At 40.3% G+C, this 23,267-nt stretch overlaps 1 protein-coding gene across 14 annotated transcripts in view; it reads right to left on the minus strand.

Moving 5' to 3' along the window:
• MCF2L (MCF.2 cell line derived transforming sequence like) overlaps nt 1-23,267 on the minus strand; it is a 156,920-nt gene that overhangs the window by 65,033 nt on the left and 68,620 nt on the right. For 12 of the 14 annotated variants that reach the window (XM_048327860.1, XM_048327831.1, XM_048327850.1 and 9 more), the window contains one exon: nt 1,833-1,916. In XM_048327860.1, the coding sequence (XP_048183817.1) occupies nt 1,833-1,916 (84 nt within the window). Of the gene's footprint in view, nt 1-1,832; nt 1,917-12,366; nt 12,389-13,223; nt 13,349-23,267 lie in introns of those variants that run through there. The other 2 variants (XM_048327823.1, XM_048327839.1) reach the window with 2 other exon arrangements.

Genomic DNA, 23,267 nt, shown 5'->3' on the forward strand with positions numbered 1-23,267 from the left:
CTTAAGTGGCCTTAGAGCAAAACCCCTCTTAAGAGCAAAACCCCTCTTAAGCTCAACTGTAACAACAAACAAATCATACATAAATCAAGTATCAAAACATTGGCTCTGTTCCTTCATTCACAGAACCTGTAACACCACTATTTGGTACTGTGCAGAGAATTAAGCATCAATGTCCTGCAGGAGAACATTAGAATAAAAAAAACTGAACCGAAATTTTGAAATGAAAATGCCTCATGCTCAAATTTCCCAAGAGTAATAAAATACAACAGAGAATCTAGTCACAGTAATGCAGCTGACCTACGACTTGAGGCAAATAAAACAAAATTCTAATTGACATGAGGGTGAATAAATAGAAGAAAATAGAACAAGGCTGCTCTTACTAAGCTCTACTGCCAGGTGGATTTATTGAATGCTGAAGATGCTTGTGGATTTGTGAACTCAACAACTCTTCTACCACAGTCATCAGTTTTCAGTTTTCCCCTTCACTTCAGAGGGGCAAAATAGAAACCCTACTTAGAGTTTCATAGATAGGCTGATTCTTGCATAACACTCTTATGAGACATTTTCTGCCCATGGATAAGAATGAGCTTGGAAAGTCAAAAAAATTAACTTCCAGAGAAGAATTGTAGCTTAAACACTATAATCTCAAATGAAGCATGAACAGCCAACTTCATAAAAGAATATCTTATTTTCCAACTGCTACCATCACCCCACAGAAAACACAGTCACTACTGCAGACCCACAGTTTAGCTTGTGTGGCAGAAATAAATCATAATTAATAGTTAATTATGAGTACAAAAAGATTCAGTGAAATCTTGCCAAGTAAAGCAGTACATTGTTTCACTCCCGTGTGTCTCTGGATCCGATGTAGAATGGGATTCAGAGGGAGAGGAAAAGTCATAGAGTCCAGCTGCAGCTCAGAGAGGTAAATTTCCTTTATGCTGAAGGATGCAGGGCAGCTCTGCAAAGCCACTGATGCTCTCCCTTTCTGTGTATTGGAGGGAGGGCAGAACAGGGCCATAACTCCAGCAAGTTCACTGCTGCATACCTGCAAGAGCTTTTACAGGCAGAAGACAGGAGAACAAACTCAGAGGCTTATCAGACACCTTCTTCCACACAGCCTGATCAGTGAGCAAAGGCACCATCTCCCTTTGCCCATTATCGGCCAGCCGTGGGCTCAGCGTGGAAGTGGACCAAGCTCAGCAGCCAACACTTGCATGGCACAAACACCGGCCCCCATCACCTGCCTGGCACAGGTGACCCAGGGGCAAAGACCCTGTGCTGTGTGAAAGTGGCTGTGCTGCTTTTGGAGACAGCCTTATACCCAAAACCAGGTTCCTCTGCAGTCAGTGATACCAAGCCAAAAATCCTGTCCAGAACTTGATGCTACACTTGTCTGACCCCAGCATGGAGGCTGTGGGGAACATGGTACCATGCTGCTTGCTCCACCACTTTGGTCAAGACCAATGTGTCAGCTTGGGCTTCAGTGTCAAACATGACAGCAGAGCCTGTGGCAGCTGGGGCTGGGAGCTGAGGACTGCAAGACCAAAGCAACCACCACAGCATCCATGCTGCGGACTGCAAGACCAAAGCAACCACCACAGCATCCATGCTGCATTCTCCAGTTAACTGGAAAATTAACTATAATTTTAAAATTTCTGTTATACTTTAAAAAAAATCTTTTAATAAATCCTTAAATAACAAGTCTTGATAGCCTGAATTTTGAGTTACTCATTGATTTCTCATGTAAGAGACCTCAGAGACTTTTAAAGGACAGCAGGCTGAACCATGCATCTAAGCAATATGTATAGGAGGGAACACCATAGTCTTACCTGACAGATATGCAAATTGTTTCCTTAATTGGTCCTGAATATCTGCAGCATAGAGGGGAATGATATCCTGATGCATGATTTCATCTGCGGAGAGAAAAAAAAAATTGCATTGCAAAGTCATTTTATGTAAAATTTCACAGCAGACATTAAAAAAAAAAAAACATCCCTAGAACACAAACACTCAGAAAACTGTCTAACTTTTGAAAAATACGTGAAAATCTTTGGAGTCTTTCAAGTGTTTGCCAAGGGCAAACTTTTCTTTGAATAGCACACTAATAAAAGAGGAATTTACATTTACTGACATTTAGAAGCAGTACAGAACTGTCACTGAACACTGTAGAACTAACATTCCTCAGGAATGATGGTAAACAGTGGGACTTTTTACATATTAAATTCCATTTTTATTAAAATTGTCTCAATTCAAACAAAACCAAGAAACTTATCATTTCTCGAGCCTGTTGTCTAGATTCAAATACCCCAAGATAACAGCATTAAATAAGATAGATAGAACCGGCTTGAAAGTACACTCTCCCCTTGAACACACACACACACACACACACACACGCTTTCTACCTCAATACTGAAAAGCAATGCTTAAGCTTTTTTCTCAGCCCTTCCAGTTCAGTTTAGTGACAACCATTCTGCTTTCCCAACCCTTGGTTTTCTGTCCCAGTTTTTCAGCAGAGGCGTTTCCCAGAGCGTGTTTCCAGAGGTCAAGCAGAAACCTGAGTTTCGCTGATTGTGACAAAGACTGCATGACAGAGTTGCCTCATTCATAAACTATGATTTCATTTTTTACAAGGAAACAAGAAGTTTTACTCTTTTGCAATTCCTAAAAAATTATTATTCCACATATTAGCCTCATTGAAAAGTAGAGAAGAGACAACACAGCTTTTCCTTTATTTGGTTATGAACATTTCTTTTAATCTGACATTGTACTGACATGGAAGTTTTGGGTTTTAATGTACATTGAAATGTCATTAACATAGGTTTTGACACTTAGAGCTGTGAATGTGCACAGGAAAAATAAGTAAAAGCCTAAAACTTATGTAAGGATAAGTGTCACCTGCACTGAAGTACAAGCTGAAGTAGCGCTCTGGTCCTCAAGGACTTGCTGCCACTGAGGTCTCTCAAATGCTAGATTGTGAGCAGACAGACACCCACTTCTGTGAGCAATTCTCACATATGTAAAATTCTGAGAACTGCAATTATTTCAGAATGGAAAAAAAGCCACTTTCAGTTACTTCTTCCATATAAGAAAGAACTTATACTGTGAAACAGAACTTCTCTGTTCTCTGTCATCCTGTTGGGCAGGGGAAGACCCATGACCACTTTCAAGGTCACACACTGATCAGAGCTATTTTCCTGTATCCGGCAAACTGCTGCCTGATCAGAAGACTTCTGCATACCATGCTGTCAAATCCATAAGTGGATACTTTTAACTGTCAAGTCATATTTCACCCAGACCTTCAGTTATGTCACCATTTCGATGTTCTCAACAGAACACTGAACACAGATCTTTCAAACCTCCAATCTCAGATGGCCAAGTAACTTCCAGAAGAGGAATACCCCACTTCCCCAAAGAAAAAAGGATTTTAGAGTTTATTTTTGCTGTCTGTGCCTTATAATACAAGTAGCCCTCCTGCAGCAGTGTTTAAAACACTAAACAGCCCTGATTCTGCAAACCAATACCTGCAGGTGGACCCATTAACCTGAATATAAACTCTTATAGGATCGATGCCTATTTTTTGGTGGGAGATGGAAAAAGTGAAAATAACATCATCGGTCTATAAAATGCCATCCTGCCTAAAGTCACAGGCAGACATAATTTTCATTATTGCATAGCATTGCACCTTAAGCATGTAGTAAAATAGTTGAATGTTGCATATGTAAGTGAACACATGACACACAACACTGAAGGATGCAGGACATTCCCAAGGAAGAGAAACTCTTTATGTATCATTACCTAAGGATCACTGTTTCCCCATGCATCCCTGTGATCAATCCAGCTGCAATTCGGACATGTATCATGTGAATACCCAAGTCTAGATTTGATTGCTCCAGTGTTCCCTCTGGTAGGAGCAGCAGCTTTTGCCACCCACACAGGTCAGTCCCACAACACTGGTCAAATACTGCTTCACTGAAAAGACAGTCTCTTCCTCCCCCTGGTTTTAAACTCAGTTTTAACTTAAATTTAAGAGCCCATCTGTTTGCAACTGGAGGAGCAGCACAACGTGTCCATTGAGACATGAAAGTGCCCTTGCTGCTGCACTCCTCTGCACCAAAGCACATCTCATCTTGCTCTTGCTGATTCGGTTTCAAGACATACTTCTAAAAGCCAAGTATGCACTAAGATCGGAGCTGATTTTCAATAATTTGAAACAACCAAGATAAAAAAAAGCAGCACCAAAAAAGCGCAGGGAAATGTTACTCTTGGAATTGCCAAACAAGTCACATCCAGCAGCTTGACAGGATACACTTGAACCCAGTATCACCACCCACAGATTTAGCCAGAAATCCCTCTTCAATATCTTGTTTTCCTTCAGAGAAGATGCAATTGTAAAAACTCATTGCTCTGCACCATTTCCTTGACATTTAGCATCCCTCTGTTAAAGAGATTTCATCGCAGTTTGTTTGGGGTTCAATCTGATTTCACTTTAATGTTGTCCATCATTACTTGCATATGCTATTTCTTTAAAAGGATAAGGCAACAAAAGACACACATGCTGAATAGACTATGAGAGCACACACTCCTTACTCTCATGGCCTTTGGGGAAAGTATTTTCTTGGAAATATTCTTTAAATAGAGAACCTGCCACCTGCTACATTCTTTAGGGACCATTTCAATTTTTGTAAAGCTAATTAAGTGCACATTAAAATACAGAATTACTGAAAATCTGTGCACTGTTTTCTAAGGAATTTTTATAGAATCAAATTCCACTTCTACTTGAATAGTTTAAGATTCACACAGCCCATTATTTTCCCTGCTCTAGCTTTTCTGCTTTACACAGTGTTTTCAATGCAGAGACCTAAGAGCCTGTCTGTTTTGCCATATCCCAAACTCATTGCTGAAAATAGTTGCTCACATCAAAACATGCTTGAATATCCTGTCTTTCTTGAGGAGCTTAAGAAGCTTACAAGAAAGTCCCTGGGAATTATAGTGCATGTGGTATTGTAGGTGATAATGAACAGTAAAGCAAGGTTCTCTAAAGTTAGTACTGCTTTTTTATTACTATTTTTTTAAACCCCAACACATAAAATAGCTGAGAATGTGCAAAGATTTTTTCTAAGCTGACAACTGGAGGTCCTTTAAAAAAATCCCCACATTATCTAGTATTCAAATTATGAGTGTAAGAGAGGGCAGAAGTGTCATCTTACTAACATAAAGGAATCAGTTAAATATGTGGTTCTTACATAAAAAAAGACTTTCTCACTGAAAATGTGAACCACAGTCTTACAGATATATCATCTTCTAATTCAATTTAAATCTTGCTTTGATAGTCCTGTCTCAAGGATAAAGGATGATGGCTTAGAGGGACCTGACCCCATCCCACCAGAGGCACCTGACTGCATTTCAGATGAAGCAGGATGACAGATTTAAGCATGAGGGCACAAAGATAACTCGTGCTCGAATTACCTGGTGCCAGCAAGCCCTGAAGAACCTGGGATCTGAGAAAACAATCAATGTCACTGCAGTCAAGAATTTCCATTATTGATAAAAAGCTCCTCTTTCTTTTCCAATCAAACTAAAACTCATCATCATTTGGGGTTTGCCTGACATGCTGAAGCAAACCCATTTTCACTGAAGACAATACTGGAGTGGACTCTAAACTGACTGTACCCACAATACACACAAGGAAGTCTCCTGACATGACTTGTGAGCTTCCTGTAATGGGTTTAATAAGCTCCCAGCAAGCCAGCTGGAATTACACCACCCTTTGAGTAATTCTCCAGGAAATTCTATGGCCATTACTTTATACCAACTTGAAAGCCAACCTATTTGTACACATCCGCACACAAGTTAAGCCTTTCAGCACAGATCCCAATAGCACATCAGAAATCAAATGACAAGTAATTTTATTTCCTCCTCTTTCTTGCTGAGTCTGCAAGATTTTAATGAAAACTTGTCTATGGTTTCTCTATAAAATCCATGTCTTAAACTGAAGAAATAATGTGTTTTTCTTACACAGTTTTGTTTTGCTTCTGTTCTGGAATAGCTTACCCACTCAGAGAGTTGAATGCATTTTATGAAGGGGGTCTTCATTTGAAAAATCTCTTCATTAAACCACCCTCCCATCTGGTAATTATAAATGCAAGACAATGACTTTCAGAGAAGTCCCTTCATCTCTCTCAGCCCTAAGGCAAATCTTTCATTTCCTCATTCTTCCCTCTTCATCTTCACCCCCAGACCACCACTACTAACAGTCAGCTCCTTTGTGAAGCCCCCCAAGCAGGAAGGGCCAGAGCAGCAGAGCTGGTGCAGAGAAGCCTTCTTCTGCTCTAAGCCACCTAAAACTAATGAGCTGCTTAAGATGCAAAGTAAGCTTTCCAGCTCTAAAACTGAATTTTAAAAATCACTGCTGATTAGTGACAATGCCTGCAAGTTCAGTGCTTGGTGCTTGGTATGCTCAGGCACAACAGCTGCAGACGAGGCTCTTCAGGTCCTCATGTTATTTGTAGCCACGCTGGGCTGATGACAGGAATTTATGCAAGTGTTCATAAACTAAGATTTAAAACCTCACCAGTTCAAAATATACCTTTAGGAAGAGTTAATTCCAATTTCATTTGACTACACCATCATTAAAATGATGGACCAGGAAAAGCAAATTATTAAATTCAGAAATTTTCATGCAAAACATGGTTCTCTGTTAAAGTGTAGTTGGGAAGGAAATTATCACCCAAGCAAAACAGTGCTTTTGCAACTTGTTTCTTTCTGGTGAGCTAAAACATCCTAAGCAAGAAGAAATTCAAGTTCTTTGCCTCTACCAGCATCCCAGTTGCTGGCACAAAGAGATATAAAACAACCTAGTGCTCCAAACAGCTTTATATGGCATTGAGTGTCCAAAAACCATTTTAAATTATATAGTTTCATGAGAATTTTACTTGTAAAAGCTTCACAGACTACAGCTAAGCTCTATCTCCCATTTCCTCTCCTAGTCAGAAAAGACTATTTCCTCTCAAAATTCCTGGTGCATAAAGCAGACTTCAAGTTGAGATATCTTTTCTTTTAAGAGAATGATGCTTTATACAAGCTCCACTTCTGCAGCATTCCTACCCTCAGTAAATTTTCTAAGACTGTCTGGCCTATTGTCACAATATGCAGAGAACAGCACTACTATGTACCCAGTGGTCCAACAGGCTAGGATTCATCTTCAGTGTTAAGTAAGGATCTAGTCGAGTCAAGACTTGGAAGTGCTACTGCCAAAGAAACTTTAAAATCTTAGGAACAATATTCCCTGTATTATAAGCCCAGGCACAGTGGACATAGGCACTTATTGTTTGGGTGGTGTTTTAAATGTCTAGTGCATCAGAAAACCTGACAGATGCTTCACAAAGTCTAGAAATTATATTTATGCAGCACTGCTCATATTTCCTAAATTTTGGTAATATTTAAATCAGTTCACTGAAATGAAATTTGATAATTCTGCTTCGTTGATCATACCCGAAGAACACCATAACTACTAAGAAGACACATGAATTAGTCCCCAAAGGGTACAATTCCAGAACTTAAATGTAAGAGGCAGGAACTTGTTATGGGTTAAAGAACAAAAAACAAAACCCAACATCTTTGTATGATACAGAAACCTACTGAACCCCCTACTTTACTCGGGAATTTTCTACTTTCTGCAGTCACAATTAAAGAAAAAAATATCCACCTCTTTCTTCTTTGAGATCACAGAGTTGGAGATTTGGCACAAGACTACCTACAAAACTATGAGGATGATGGTTTGGTTTCAGGTAGGGAGATTAAACACTGATCCTTCCTTTAAAAAAAGAACTTTCAAGGTATACAGCAAATGCAACGCCGTTGGCTTGGCACAAAATGACCAGGAGGTATAACAGTTCCCATTTTCTTGAGTCAAATTATCAAATACCTGCTCAAAAGCATACTTTGAGAGCCAACCAAGACTTTGGTTTCTTTCAAACTCTTCTCTAAAATTACTGGATTTGACCGCTTATTATACATGTCAAAGTAGTGCCTGCTTTTCTCTTTCTTCTTCCACCTCCCCTTTTGTAAAAGGCAACAAAATTAATTGTCTTATTTTGCAAAAATAACATCACCTCAAAGCACAAACATGTGAGGAAATACAATCCCCTCCCTTTCATGTATAATAGATGCATTCACAGGATACGATGAGTGCTAAATACTACAGCTTCTTCCTCCTCTGCTTCATCAGTCACACTTACTTGACACAGTATTCCGTAGTCCACAGCTTGTCAGGGATCACCTTTAAGTCTGGATATGGCTTACAAGAGAGACTAAACACTAGCTAATCTGTAACCAGAAGAAAATGATGTAATAATTAGAAAGTCAGTCTAGGGATCAAACCCAAAATCTAGTATTTCTTTGTTTGTGAAGAAAATCTAAAGTAAGACAAAAGGTGAGGGGGGTGTGCGTTGCAATTTTGCAAGAAATCTCAAAGTGTTACCAGTTATAGAATGTAATCTGTGTTGCCATGCTTTTGCTTCATACATGCTTAAGTGCACCTAGACTGTTTTGGTGAGAAAGACACATTCTTCGTGCTATTTCAAGTCATATTAATTACTCCCTTTCCAAAGTGAGAAGTAAGGGGAACTTAGAATCATGCCACACAGCCATATTATAGCCTAAATTTGTATTAAGCACAAAAAGGCCTTAGAGATAAAGCAGCAACAGTAGGTGTACCTACTACCCAAATGTATACATGAACCTCATGCATATGGCACACCTTTACTATTGCAACAACAATATTGCGCTCTTCTTTCCAGGATGTCCTGAAAGAAGCCAAGCCTGCTGGTAAACCCTTTTCTGTTCTTGCAGGATAGTTTCAGACTCCTAGGAACCACATTTAAATATTGCCAAAACTGCAGCATTGTTAACTCCCTAATACTGCAAATAATGCTGAGTGTACAGAATAAAAATACTTCTAAAGTATTAGATGTACTTAGTCACCTACAAGCAGCAGATTTTGCAAAAAGCAAATTTTTTTGGTTTTTTTTTGTTTTGTTTTGTTTTTTTATAATAAAGAAATAGTAGATAAAGACTGAGCAGCAGAGAATGCTGCCCTAGCAAGGGCTCAAGTGATAAGAAGGGAAGTGACCCAGATGTGTCTCACTTAGCACTTTAGCAAGCAAGCCTCTATGGAGTAACAAAAACATTAGATTTTGCTAACCGCATTTTAGTAAGATTTAATGCCCTGAGAAAATTATTACAGGAATTTTGCTTTCTAAATACTAAAGCTTTGCAAAGAAGGGGAAGTCTTCCAAATACAGAAAATTGAAAGATCAGCTCTGAGTAGAAGAGCCACATGCAAGCTAAAGGACTCATCTTCAGTGAGCCTTAAAAATTAACAATGCAATCACTCAATTTAAACACATAAGCTGAAGTGGACATATTTCAGAAAATGAAAGCAAAGATTTGTCTCCACCAAAACCACCTGCTTTCACCTCTTCAGAAAAATATGTATCTCAAAGTGGGCCAAAAAGCTTTAACTGAAAAGTCAACACACCCAGGACCAGCTGTATGAATATGAATACCTGGTGTATCAGTTTGGCACGGCCTGGTTTTAGGTAGCGGGGGGGCCACAGAGGTGGCTTCTGTGATGAAGCTTCTGGAAGCTTCCCACCATGTCCGGCAGAGCCAATGGCTGATGGCTCTGAAGATGGACATGCTGCTGGCCAAAACTGGGCCAATGAGAGAGGTTGGTAATGCCTCTGTGATGACATATTAAGAAGAAAATCAAAACAAAGTCACAAGGTTTTGGCTTCTAGTCAGAGAAGAGGAGGAGGTGAGAACATGTGAGGGAAAACAACATGGAGACACCAAGGTCAGTGAAGAAGGAGGGGCAGGAGGTACTCCAGGCGCCGGAGCCAAGATTCCTCTGCAGGCCGTGGTGCAGACCATGGTGAAGCAGGTTGTCCCCCTGCAGCCCATGGGTCTATGGGGGATGCAGAGATCCACCCACAGCCTGTGGGGAAGGTGCTCACACCGGAGCGGGTGGATGCCTGGAGGAGGCTGTGATCCAGTGAGGGACCCGGTGGAGAGAGAGGGCCCCTGCTTCCAGGCTGGAGCAGCCTGTCCTTAGAGGACTGCACCCCGTGGAAAGAGCGATACAAGGTGCAGCAGTTTTGGGAGGGCTGTTTGCCCATGGGAGGGACTCATGTTGCAGCAGGTGCGGTGTGGCTGCTGCTCGTGAGAGCAGACTCATGTTGGAGAGGTTTGCAGAGAACTGTCTCCCGTGGGAGGGAGCCCACAGCCTCACAGGGGAAGGACTCCTCACCCAGAGCAGTAGAAGAAGATCGTGGTGATGGACTGACCAAACCCCCATGCCCTGTCTCCCTGTGCTGTCGGTGAGAAGGAGGGAGGGGCTGGGGGGGGAAGGTGTTCGAAGGGCTTATTTTACTTCTCATTATCCTCCTCTGATTCTGTGAGTAATAAATTCACTTTGTAACTTGAAGTTGAGCCTGTTTCAACCTTGAAGTGTTTCTCCCAGTCCTTATCTCACTTATGAAGCCTTCGTTAACTTTTTTTTTGTTTTCCCTCCTCTGCCCGACTGTGGCAGGGGAGGGTGAGTGAGCAGCTCTCATGGGTGCCTGGCATTGGGCCAGTGTCAAACCACAACACCTGGCAATTCTACTACACTAAATTCAATTCTTCTGTGTTATTTTGGAAGCAAGGTAAGATTTTAAACAATGAGTGATTTTACTCTTTTCAACAAACAAAATCCCAACACTTTTCTAAAGCAGCAAAGTGGTAAAATCTAATTGCTTATTGTATGAATCTGTTCTGGAAATAAATGATAGCAGTGCTAACAATTGTGAAGTTGCACAGAATGGGTTGGATCATCTGGTTCCAACCACACTGTTGTAGGCAGGGACACCTTCTACTGGACCAGGTTGCTCAAGGCCCTATCCAACCTGGCCTTGAACACTTCCAGGGTGGGCCATCCACAACTTCTCTGGGCAATCTGTTCCAGTGTCTCATCATCCTCATTGTAAAAAAAAAAAATTATTCTGTATACCAAATCCAAGCCTAGCCTCTTTCAATTTAAAACTGGTGCTCCTTGTCCTGTCACTGCAGGCCCTGGTAGTAAGGTTTTCTTGACTTTTATCATTTCAACAATATGGAAGATGGTGAGAATAATTTCTAACAGACAATACATTATTTTATGGTACTCTTACACAAGTACAGTTTTTCATGTAACTATACATCTATAAACTAATGTTTTGAAAGGGAATGTGTGTGAGTGTGAGAGAGAAAGAAAGGCTAAGTGTTCACTAAGAGGCTTATTTAGAGCTGTGTACTAGTTATCAGCTAAAACATTTACTTGCAGTTGCTAGTAAACTTCCCAGTATTTGGGACTCCGATTACAGGTTACTTATAAAGAAGAGGTTGCTGAATTCATAACCCAACTGGCTGCCCCACCTTACCACACAGATGACAGAGTTGTTGATGAAGAGCTCTTGAAGCACTGTGGCTTACTGTCTAATGCTATGTAAAAGATGAAACCCACCATGCCTCTCTAAAGCACTGCGAATATGAACTACTTCAGGTAGTTCCGAGGCAGGACATGGACAAAGTTTAGTCTCTCCCATAGGCAGCTACAGAATCATTTAGTGCAATACAGTCAGCCTTGCTGAGACATTTCCTTCACTTACATTTTCTCGTCTCTGCTGACTGTAGGTACAATAAATATTCCATACAAAGCTCAGGAGGAAGAGGAAAGAACAGTGCCAGGGAAAGGGACAACCTTTCTGCCCACTTTGAGCAGAATGTTCCAACAGCTCTCCAGAAAGGAGCGATCTCTGGCACACTGATCACACCCACAAGAAGTGGTGGGAGTAAACAGATGAGAATCAAGCCTTGGCAGTTGCTAACAAAAGCCCTGCTCACTTATTTCAGGGTAATCAAATACAAATGAAAACACCCTATTTTAAACTTGGCAGTCTACACAAGTAGTCCTGGCATGGTTACATATACACCACCATGATTTGACACAAAACACTCCCTGGTTCTACATTCACTGTCTCCTACAATAATCAGTTGTTTCCTAAATCCACCCCTCCCCTCTCAGGGATGCAGATGAGGATGCGAATAAAGAACAAAAGTTACTCAGGCTGATTAACCCCTCCACCCTTTCCATCTGGTTATCCTCACCTTTCTTAAACCTTTCATTCATTCCTCCTAACCAGCATGCCTTTTAGTATTATCCCCGTAGCATCAAGCACTGCTTGAGAAGCAGAGCACTCAGACTTACTGTTGATAATTAGTAATACTAATTAAAGATTAGTAAGAAGATCCACCCTTTAGTTAGAAGATCCACCCTTTACATACCTGTTTTATTTAAATCTGACATTTCAAAAGCTACAGTATTGGAAGATTACACACCAGTCCATGGGCTCGGTGCTCTCTGTTTCCTCTGCAATAGTCACGCATACCAAAAGCAGAAAACAGAACTGGGAATGTAGATTCAGGCACCAGAATAAGGACGCAATTTTTGCTTGTTCCTGTTCCACAAAACATGCTTTCATTTTTCAATGGACTGTAGCTGCACTATTAACAGCAAATAATATCTCTACTATTTCATTATATCTTAACAGAAACAACATTTCTATAGAAAGCTCTGACTGAAGGAATTAAAGAAATAATTCATTTTAGATTAATCCCCCTATACTAACAACTAGGGGATGCCAAATTGTGTCCTGTGAAAGAAACATTGCTTTTTCTCTACCTCCAGTAGGGATCAGGAGAAATTATGTATCTGATATTCAAAATGCAATGAATTGAAAATTAAAACACACTGTAAACCAGAAACAGCAGGACAGCTCTCTGCAACAGCAAATTCTCCTTGTAAGCTTTAGCAGCTGTTCTGATCACCATAATCACGGCATGAATGAATCCTGAGCAAAGTACCTTCCATGTAAAATACAGGAATAGATTTTCTGGATACATCTGGTGTACTGAGAGATACATCTGCAAATAAAATGATACACTGCAAATTTACACAAGGACAGAACACACACACCCCCACCAATAAATTGTATTTATACATGAACGCACACAACCAGAATACAACTTTTGCCTTTGTACTAAAACGCATCCCGTTTTCCTCAGTAGGATAACATTATCTGGCAAAGTTCCTACCTGACCTGCAATCAAAAAACTAAGAAAATTTGAAATACTAGACACACCTGTGCAATTCTTCAGAAGCAGCCACAATTCGGCAATATCTTTGTAGAGCAAGGAGATCAGGCTTAAGGTCATGTTGCTTCTAATTGATTTAGAGCAAAATAGTTCCGCGGACAGTGACCTATTTATCTGTGAGCTCGTCCTCAGTGCAAAATGAGAGCGCAAAACTCCATCTTTCACTCAAAGCCAAGCCACTGGGGGCATAATGCCTTTCTTCAAATTACAGGCAGAGTAAGTGTGCCTGTCAGCAGGCTCAGAGGTCCTCCGAAGGGCTTGCTGGCTGCTGGCTACCACTTCTTGTCTTCCTGCATAAACCGCTGGCACGCATTAGATGCAAGCTGTTTACTTTAAATATGAACGCATGCACTGTTCAAACATTATCAGAGTAAGAATGCATTAAAAAATTAATCCTAAGTGTGCCTTGTCAAAAAACCCTCCCTTTAAAAGCTCTAGTTTTAACAAAGAATGGTACAGTAAATCTAGCATTATCATCTTTTTCTACCACCCACCCCTACTCCACACAGGGAAATTAACTGCCCAAGGGGCAAATGCCCTTTTTCAATGAACCTCTGGCTAGAAAGCTCCCCAGAAATAAAGTCAGCTTTTCCTACTTGTCAGGAAATTCTCACCCCCATGTCTTTGGTGGAACCGAACTGGGGTGTTTTCCTTGGTAGCAAATCCATCAAACACCTGTTCTCTATGAAGGAGCCCACCCAAAGCAGCAAGAGGTGACAAAAAGACATTCTACTGATGTGACTTTGCAAGTGGAAATACATTGAAATCTTAGGAATAAGACAACAGAAAATAAGGCAACAAATGACCAAAAAAACTAGAAGAGAAGTATTCCATATGATCTTTCAGACATGAATGCTGAGCTCTCTTGCTTTACCTGATCCTTTAAAGTAATTGCCCAGTGACAGACTACCTGTTAATTAATACACTTGAGATTAGTTATCGGCCATTCAGACTCACTAATACAAAGAGTGAGCCAAGGAGCACGAGTGACAGCAACAGCCATACGAAAACAAATGGATTGTTTTTCTTCACTTCACAGTGTTATAAGAGTCCTCTCCCAACAAGAGAGGTCAAGGAAAGAGGACAGCAAGGATAAAAAGCTTGAATTGATGGTTACATCTGTTCACAAAATCCCATTTGCAGATGGGAAAAAGCTCCATTTCTGCTTCAGCACTCCCAGCCATCAACCAATCCCATAAAAACAAACCAAAACAAACCCAGGTCACTCACAGACCACACTAGAGGTTATTTTCTGAAGCACTCCACATCTGTGTCCTCACCATTCATCTACCATGGGGCAGGAACTGTTGATAATCCCATACAGTCAGATGTATTCTAATAAATCTACCACCTATATAAGCAGCTCTATTCAGTGCATGACATTAATATGTGACCTGAAGAATATAATCACAGTAATTTATTTTCAATTCTGCTATTTCATTTTGGGGGTCATTACATTTTGTAGTTTGTCAAAACACAAGAGTTTTCTAAGCAATATCGGATGTTTTTAAATAAAGGTAGATTTAAAAGAATTTACACTCCTTAGAAGTATTTTACTTAACTGTTCAGTATTTTGTGAGTCATTAGTATATTGGATTGTGCAGAGAGTTAAAAATTAGTGAATGAGTCTTCACAGCACTCCCACAAGTCATGTAAATACTCTCACATGGGAAAGCTGAGATGGAGCAGGTGACCCCTCTTAGATCAGGTAACAGCATTTGTTGCACTGTCAGACACAGGATCTACATCTTGGCTCTAAGCCCAAACTCCCTCCTTTCTAGGACTGCCACCTAACCCGTGGGGTGGAGCGTGCTCCTAGATCAGTATCGTGACTTGTACTCCTCAGACAAAGATCACAATTCACAGCACTTTTATTTCTGGCTCTTGCACTACAGCACAGCTCCAGGAAGAAGAGTCTCAGATACCTTATGCAAGTATGCACACTGATATTAGCTTCTTATTTAACAGCACCAAGCTGGTATCAAACAGTGGGCAGAGAGAATCCTCTGCAATATGCTTGGCTGACAAGATACTTCTGTTAGTAGTGGCATGGGCTTGGTGTCACCTGCAGCACAGCATGCAGGAAATGTAACCCTTATTATCTGGTTGATAACAAATGATGATAAAGCAGACATAGGAACACCTTCCAAACATCCATAGAGAGGGAGAGGAAGTTTTATAGCCTTTCTTCAGATATTAAAACCAAGCAAAAGAGGAGCTACACCCTTCTCCAGATAGGTATTACTCCCACTTAGATCCACACAATAAGATCCAGGAACTTGATACTTTGGCAAGCTGGCTACTTCCTTAAGAAGAAAGAAAAACAAAACCAAAAAAACCCTCCATTAATGTAAAAGAGGAAAAAGAATGACCTATAACATGTTGGCTGTGTTTTTTCTCATTGTCAAGACAGAGAGGAACTACAAATCTTTGTATTAATCAATACTAACAGCTCCAGAGCCCCTTCATGTTGTATGTAATGTGGACGACCACATTTTAACAGGCTTCTGCCTTCAGCTTTCACAGCAGAGAACACAGTGAAACCATTCATTCAGGTGAAAACCTAGTACTGGTTTAAAAACAATTTAATTTCTTGGATTAGCAGAATAGATACATGAACAGTCATCCTCCAGGCTCCCATCTAGATTACTCCTTCCTAGCCTTAAATCTCCAAACCCCACAGTTACATATATTTTAGAATCATGAAACAGCCTGGGTTGGAAGGGACCTAAAAGATCAATCCCTCTGCTGTGGGACACATTTCAACTAGGTCATTCAGAGCTCCATCCAACCTGGTCCTGAACACTTCCAGGGATGAGATTTTTTCCAGATCAATCAAGATGTAATGTCTGTGGCCAAGAGCACCAAAATAAAGCACTGTATGTTTCAACCCTGTTATCCTTCAATCTTGATCAGCTAGGCACATCTTCACCTCCCACTTTTAGGGACCAGTGTCTTTAGACTTAGCAACACATATGAAGAAATAGTACATACAGAGAGCTCAGTGTTTGCTATGGAGGAGCCTTGGAACCTGCCCCCCACTCTACTGGAGGGACAGAAGCCCACAGAGTGTCTCTATGGAACTTGGTCTCAGATGCCTGGTTAAAAGGTGTTCAGGCAAAGATGATTTTTTCCCTAGAAGTTCCATTCTGCACAGAAAGCTGGGCTGATGATAATACAGGCTCCTATAAAGCACTCTTCTGTGTTAAAAGATTGTTCCAGCCAGTAACCAAATGGCTTTTTGTGTTGGCACTCTATTTTGGACTGTGTGCGTGGGGAAAATGTTTGCTCCATGGTTATAATACCTGAATTCCTTGCTGTGCATTTCAGAGAAGAGCAGAAAGAAAGAGCAAAAGCACTGAAGCACAAAACCTTTCCCTGGCCTTCATGATCCAGCTTAAAATAGAACCATAGAGGAAAATTGTGCTATGTGGGCATGCATGTTAGCAAGACTTTAGGGCAAATTTAAGCTCTATTAAAATACAAAGAAGCAAGAGCCCTCCTGAGAAAATCTTGGTGAGCACAAGTGTATGTATTTATAAACGCAAAGAAATTAATTTCAGCTCAACTCAAGCTCTGCACTCAGGTTAAGTTCTCCCTCCCACCTCAGCATGGGACGTGAGTGACAGGTGCCAGCCTGGAGAACGGAGGAAAACATTGTGGGAAAAGCTGTTAAAGGATGGATACAAAGTCGATTGAGGTTAAAGACTGGGTTATCTTGTTTTATGAAACCCAGAGAAGGAAGCTATGACTATGGCTTAAATACACAAGATACTGTACCTGCTTTATAAAGCATGTGCAAGTGTGAAGTATGAGGGTGGTAATGTTTGTGGCAAAAGATATTAAAGTCTGGCAAGTTCAACACTAAAATATAATTATTGAGCATATTTTTCCTTCAGGGTTGCTGTACTTAACAAAAAGCACACCAATAAAGTGATGTGGCACTTTGTGGTATTCAGTACAAGCACAAAAGCTGTCTTCATAGGATCATTGTTACTATAATGCAAATGAATACTCTCTCTCAAAAAAAAAGCCCCTGGCAAAATATGCCTAACTCACACCTGTAACTGCAGAATTTATAAATTTGTGGAGTTTTGAAGACATGGAGCAATTTGATGCATAATCTGTTGGCTTCTAGTTTAGCATACTAGACTATTTAAAAGCTCCATCCATTTTCTTCTTCTAATCTTTCTTGTTGTTTTCTTTAAATAATAAATGCAAAAGAGGTTTCATTCTTTTTGAAGTCATCAAGCATTCAAAATTTACAATTCTGTCTGGTTTACATCAAAAGATTCCAAGGATTAAAATTAGTTTACACACCTGTTATACACACACACAAACATATATGTTTGCATAAATCCATTATACTAAGCAGCTTGTTAAATCTTTGCACAGCAACAAAACTAACCCATTTTGAAACTGCTTAGGCAATTTTCAGCTTGGATGTGAAGTTATCAAAAAAAAGTCCCTGCATGATATCCAAACTTAAATTTAAGCAAGTATAACCAATCAAAAATCATGGCCAGAAAACAATAACAAAAAAACCCAATTAAGGCTTCCATCCATGAAGAAATATACTCTTTCCATTGAAAATGAGCATGCTGGTAAATACAAATAGGTGCTGGAGCACTTAAAAGAAAAGGATGCTGTTCAATTAAAAGGCTGAACCCTGTACTATCTTTCAAAAATATGATGTCTGGAAAAAACATAAGGAAAGCTGCTGAGAAATTACATCTTAAAAGAACACTTTGCACTGTAAGACAATAATAAACTTCAAAGGTTTGAAGATTACACATCCCTCACACCAGGTATCAAAGAAGTAAGACAAAAGGCAAAAGAACATGTCAGTAATTTTTTAAGGCAGACTAACACCCTATCAAGGATGGTACTTCTCTGGCCTCATGACTACTCTTAGGGGCTTTCCCCAAAACCATGACAGAAGCCTGGTCACTGAATGCAGTTATCACACATCTGTTTCAATTTCTAATCTGAAAATTACATCTTTCTGGTGTTCTGTGAACTGTATTTTAATCAGTTTATACTTTTTTATTTACATGTCCTTTCTTAACAAGCTCCCCCACAAGTCTTTAATCATAGGTCTCTCCTTGGCTGTGCTGCAGGGCTTACCAAGGTTTCTTATTTCAGAGACACACAAAAACTGGACTTTTTTTCAGGATTAGTTTAATCACACAAGAGTCAGTAGTAAGACACTTTATCCTGCAGTATTTAGTGACAGTTCCCTCTGTCCACAGCTGGAAAGCCAGCAAAGAAATGGATGTGACCATTTTAACTTCACAAACAGCAGCAGTACTCAGAACAGCAGTGCCTGCACAGAGATACTGCTATTCAGACTGCACTGTTGTGAGGAAAGAGGACTTCTGGCTTGGGGCTCAAGGTTTCTGCAGTGGTGTTCAAAATTCAGAGGTAGGGGATTGCAGTCTGATGACAACTGAAAACTGTAATTAAAGGTGGAAACCAAATCATTACTGAGCTTGGGTAGAAGGTAGGACTAAAATTTGGAAAAATCAAGACAATGAGATCAATTTTTATACCAGCAGTGGGATTAAAAGAACAAGGGAAGGAGGGAAAAAAAATGGATGTGGAGTTTAGTGGCAGCAGAATGGAGAACTCAACAGTGAGTAGTAACAACAGAACACATGATGAAAGCAGCACAGGAATTAAAATCAGGAAAGGAAAAACAGGTTATTACGTATTTTGAAACATATATGTTAGTAAGAATATTAATTCAGCAAGCAAGGAAAACCAACAGAGACCACTACAACCAATGAAGTGTTGTGCCACAATTGCAACTGTATTTATAGCCCAAGTATAAAATAAAACTTTGTCAGCAATAGGAAACCCTTTTTATGACTCTTAAAGTACACAGAATCTTTTTTTTTCCCCAGATGAACAAGATACTCAGGAAGGAGAAAACTTCCAGGTCAAAAGCTGTGGGAGAACTGGTTCCAAAAAAAATATCATATGCTCCTGTAATACTGACAAACACAGATAAAGGCTACAAAACTATTTATTGCAAAGGAAGGAGAGTAAAAGAAAATTTGCAGAAATCATCATTCCCAAAAATCCATGAAAAGCAAAGAGGACAGGGAGAAGAGAGATGTGCTTTTGATCTGAGGCAAAATTACCAGCTAAAAAAATATTCATTCCATCACATCTCTAAAATAATCAGTTGGGGTGGGTTTGGACAAGTTAGTTATGATATTTCAGTACTGAAGGATTACTCATAGCTTCAAATGGAATTTAAAAAATCTGATTATGAGATCATATCATTACTTGTCATCTTAGATCGGCAAATTTAAGGAAAATTCTTCAGAACTGGCCATCAACCTGAAGTCCTTCTCACACTGTATAAATCTGACTCACTTTGTTGTGAGATCACACTTGAAAATGGTAAAACCTACATAACCGATAGGATAAAAATGCCACTGTCTTCTTACTTATCAAGTTTTGATTTTGACTCATGATTTGGAATTTTTGTGGCCTAGGCATGCATACTGCAGCAAGCTGTCTGTGGCTGTGCAACCCACTAAGTCCCCACACATGGGAAAAGTGTGAAAAAAATGCAAGCAAACGCACTGAGCAATCCTCAAAGGTCACCATTCCCCCCACTTAAATGTTTCCAAAATAGTATCTCAATTTCTCCCTTTGCCAATTCTTTCACCCTCCTGGGCTTCAACAGGCTCCACAGTTTCCTCAAGACAAGAAGGTACTTAATACCAGCAAAAGACAAGATCATTTTCCACTGATCAAAAAGGAAAGAAGTAGAAAACAGATTGGCTTCTTCTGGAGAGCCAGCCAGGAGAATTGCTTTAGGTTCTCAAGAGAAATTCACTTCCTTTAAAGAAAATAAGTCTCACTACAATGAGAGAACAAAATACCTTACCCCTTGTGCTTAGCAGCATGATATTCTTGATTAAATTTAGTCAGTGGAAAAGAGATAAAGCTCACGAGTCGCTTTCTGTGGAAAGACGTGGCATAAAATCGCACCTGACCTTTTTATTTTGTATACGCAGGATTTAAAAGAAAATATTAATATGTCATTTTAAAAGGCAGTGATAGCTTTAATGAGCCACTTCTACAAAACAGGTTAAGAAAATCTAACCCTGCAAAGAGCTGTTGTAACATCCATAAACAACTGCAGCACAGCAGCTGTAACTGTGTCCTGTTTCCAGTCTCTGGGAGCCAAACAGGAAGCCCATGCCCTTACCTGATTGAAAAAGCAGCCAGTCCCTGCGATTTTAATCAACCTAAGGCAACAGACTTTTTCCTTCTTTTCCAGTTTCCTGGGATGCTTCCTGGCCCATTCAGGAAAGCAGTATGGAGAACAAGCTTTTTAACAGCAGCATTACCTTCATTTTCCACATTACAGACTGCTGCTTGCCCTGTTACTGTATTTACTTTAGGCACACTTGTTGCAGGTGTGACAGCGCAGGCCAGCTTGTGGCGTGGAACAACAAAACCCCACCTCTGCCAAGGGTGGTTTATGAGTCTCAGCCTCTCATCAGGCTGGATTTTTCAGCACACCTCAAAAACCTTCACACTGTTCTGAGATGAGCAATAACAGAAAGAGATGCACCAGCCATGTAAGAGATGTAATTATGCAAACTTATAGAAAATAACTATATAAACTTGGCAGCCCACCACATCAACCTCCTAACCCCCACCAATTAGGATGTTGCAATTAACAGAAAACAATGCTTCTGGGGTCCCCGCCATCTGCAGTTCTGGGAAGATGCCGCAACTCCAAAAGGCTTTTGAAACAGTTTTGTGTTTCCTCTCCTTTCCATAAGGAGAATGAAGATGTAAAGAAAGATGAAACAAAGGCCAAAGAGCAAATTCCACCTGTTCTGACACATGCAGCAGCTGAACGAATGCCCACGAATCTCACAAGAGACAACAGAGGCACAAGTCCCAGCCATTCTTTCTGCTCTTCCTCTTGTTGCCTCTGCAAAAAAATGCATTTATTTTCCACCAACTCCTGCCTTACCAAGTGCGTACCTGATTAGTTCAACATAATTTGAACTGAGCTCTTACCCCTGTATTTGCACTAAGCGAAAAAGCACAAGGCAAGTGGATCAAAGGTGAGGGCACTCTTTGTAGTTCCCTGCACTATGGTAGCAGCAAATGAGGCCTCTTCAGTTCAGGTCTCATCCTACAGCCCACTTTTGAAGTATTTAAGAGCGTCTTTTTAACATGACAGATTTTATGTCTGTTGCCAAAAGCCTCCATCTCCCTATACTCAAACACAGCACATCCTGTAACTGCTGCTGTTTTCATCCCCACACTACAGCAGCTCAGCCAATGCTGAACACTCACAGACACCTTTCTAGCACACCAAATGCGCAGTACCAAGGATAACAAATGCAGACACCCACCCAATTAGAAAGATCAGCAAAGAACCAAATATACTCCTCAGACAAACAGAACAACAGCAAAGTAATATTAAAGAGTATTAAGAGTACCCTCACTTCCCAACAAGGATTTATTTGCTGAACCACACTTTTGAGGGAAGTTTCAGGGAAAGAAATTGAAATTTTCTGTAAGAAATATCTTGTACACACTTCTTCAGAGCATTTAGGTGTAAGGGGCCCTCAAATATTTCATTTTTTTCCCCATTCTGAGACTCTGGAAATGTCCATCAGTGCTCAGGATTTTTTCTTCAATGGAATTCCTTCTCCTGTGCTATGAACAAATTTGAAACAGCTTACATATAACACATATTCTAGTCCCTGCTGTTACTTGTATGTGGTTCCTTAAGGAGAAAAAAATGGTGCACATCTTATTTTTAATAACCCTATTTTATTAACTGGAGAAGGAAACAACAGCTCAGCTACAAACAGGTAACAGCACATAAGTATATTAGTCTCCACAAACCAACAACAAAAAGCCCTGACTTCATTGAGCTTATTTCATGTTTTCTTCTTCAGGCAAGCAGAAAGAAGCTCTCATTGTACCTGAGTGAAAGGAAAAGACTCACAACTCTATGATGAGCTTGCCCAAAACCACACATATCTGCCTGGCACCTCCTGGCAGCTGAGTGGTATTTAGCTTCAGCCAGCCCTGCTGGGCTGAATTCACAGGTATTAAAGGTTCACAGGTGCAGCCACCAGCAGTTGGCTGATAAAGAGCTTGTGCAAATACTCCTCTTGCAAGGAGGTCTTTAGATCAAGCGCTGTGCTATAAACCAGCCACCAAAGATTCTCCTGAAGCCTAAGTACTGAGAAATAGACCTATTGCAAGCCTGTTCTCATCTGTGGCAGCACTTCCACTGAGGTTACTGCCTCCCATGCAACAGCAGAGATTGGCAGCTAATCAGTATATTTCTGGTGTACTCCACAATTTGGGAAACTGCAACCCAAAGCCTACTTTGTCACATTTTCTCTGGGTTTATATTATTGTTTTATACCATATTGCCTCCCCTCACTTGCTTAACTGTTGGTATTGTGCTCTAAAACATGTCTTCTCTCCCTGAAGCACCAATGCCTTTTGCAGGTTACAAGAGCAACCTCTGTTTTTTCCTTTCTAAAATAAACATGGTCACATAGAGGAAATTGTTTTAAAAAATTTAAACTATTCAAGAGTGAACAAGCCCATTGTTTGCAGAGGAGACTTCAGGGCAGCAGCACGCTACCATGACTATGCTATAGAGCATCCACAAAAATCCTGTGGACCACAAGGGTTCGAGGTTGGCATGTGCTGGGACAGGGAGAAGGGACAGAGCATTCTCATTGTTTAAATGTAAACAGTAATAATAATAGAGTTTTGTAACCGAGAGAAGGAAGCAAACTAATGTGGAAAACAGTTGTTATTACTCTGTTTATGACTCCTTGTTCCCAAAAAATATGCTGGGTTATTTTGTAGTGCTGAAGGGGATAAACTGAGATGACCTCAAACTGGGCAAATGGCTGAAACCCCATCTGATAAGATGAGCTTGGGAATACCTTTTCTCTTTTTTACACTGGAAGCATGCCAAAGTGGAAAACACTGGGTGGAGGATCCATAACTCTGTA

Source organism: Corvus hawaiiensis, chromosome 2 (assembly GCF_020740725.1).
Source record: "Corvus hawaiiensis isolate bCorHaw1 chromosome 2, bCorHaw1.pri.cur, whole genome shotgun sequence".
Taxonomy (NCBI): domain Eukaryota; kingdom Metazoa; phylum Chordata; class Aves; order Passeriformes; family Corvidae; genus Corvus; species Corvus hawaiiensis.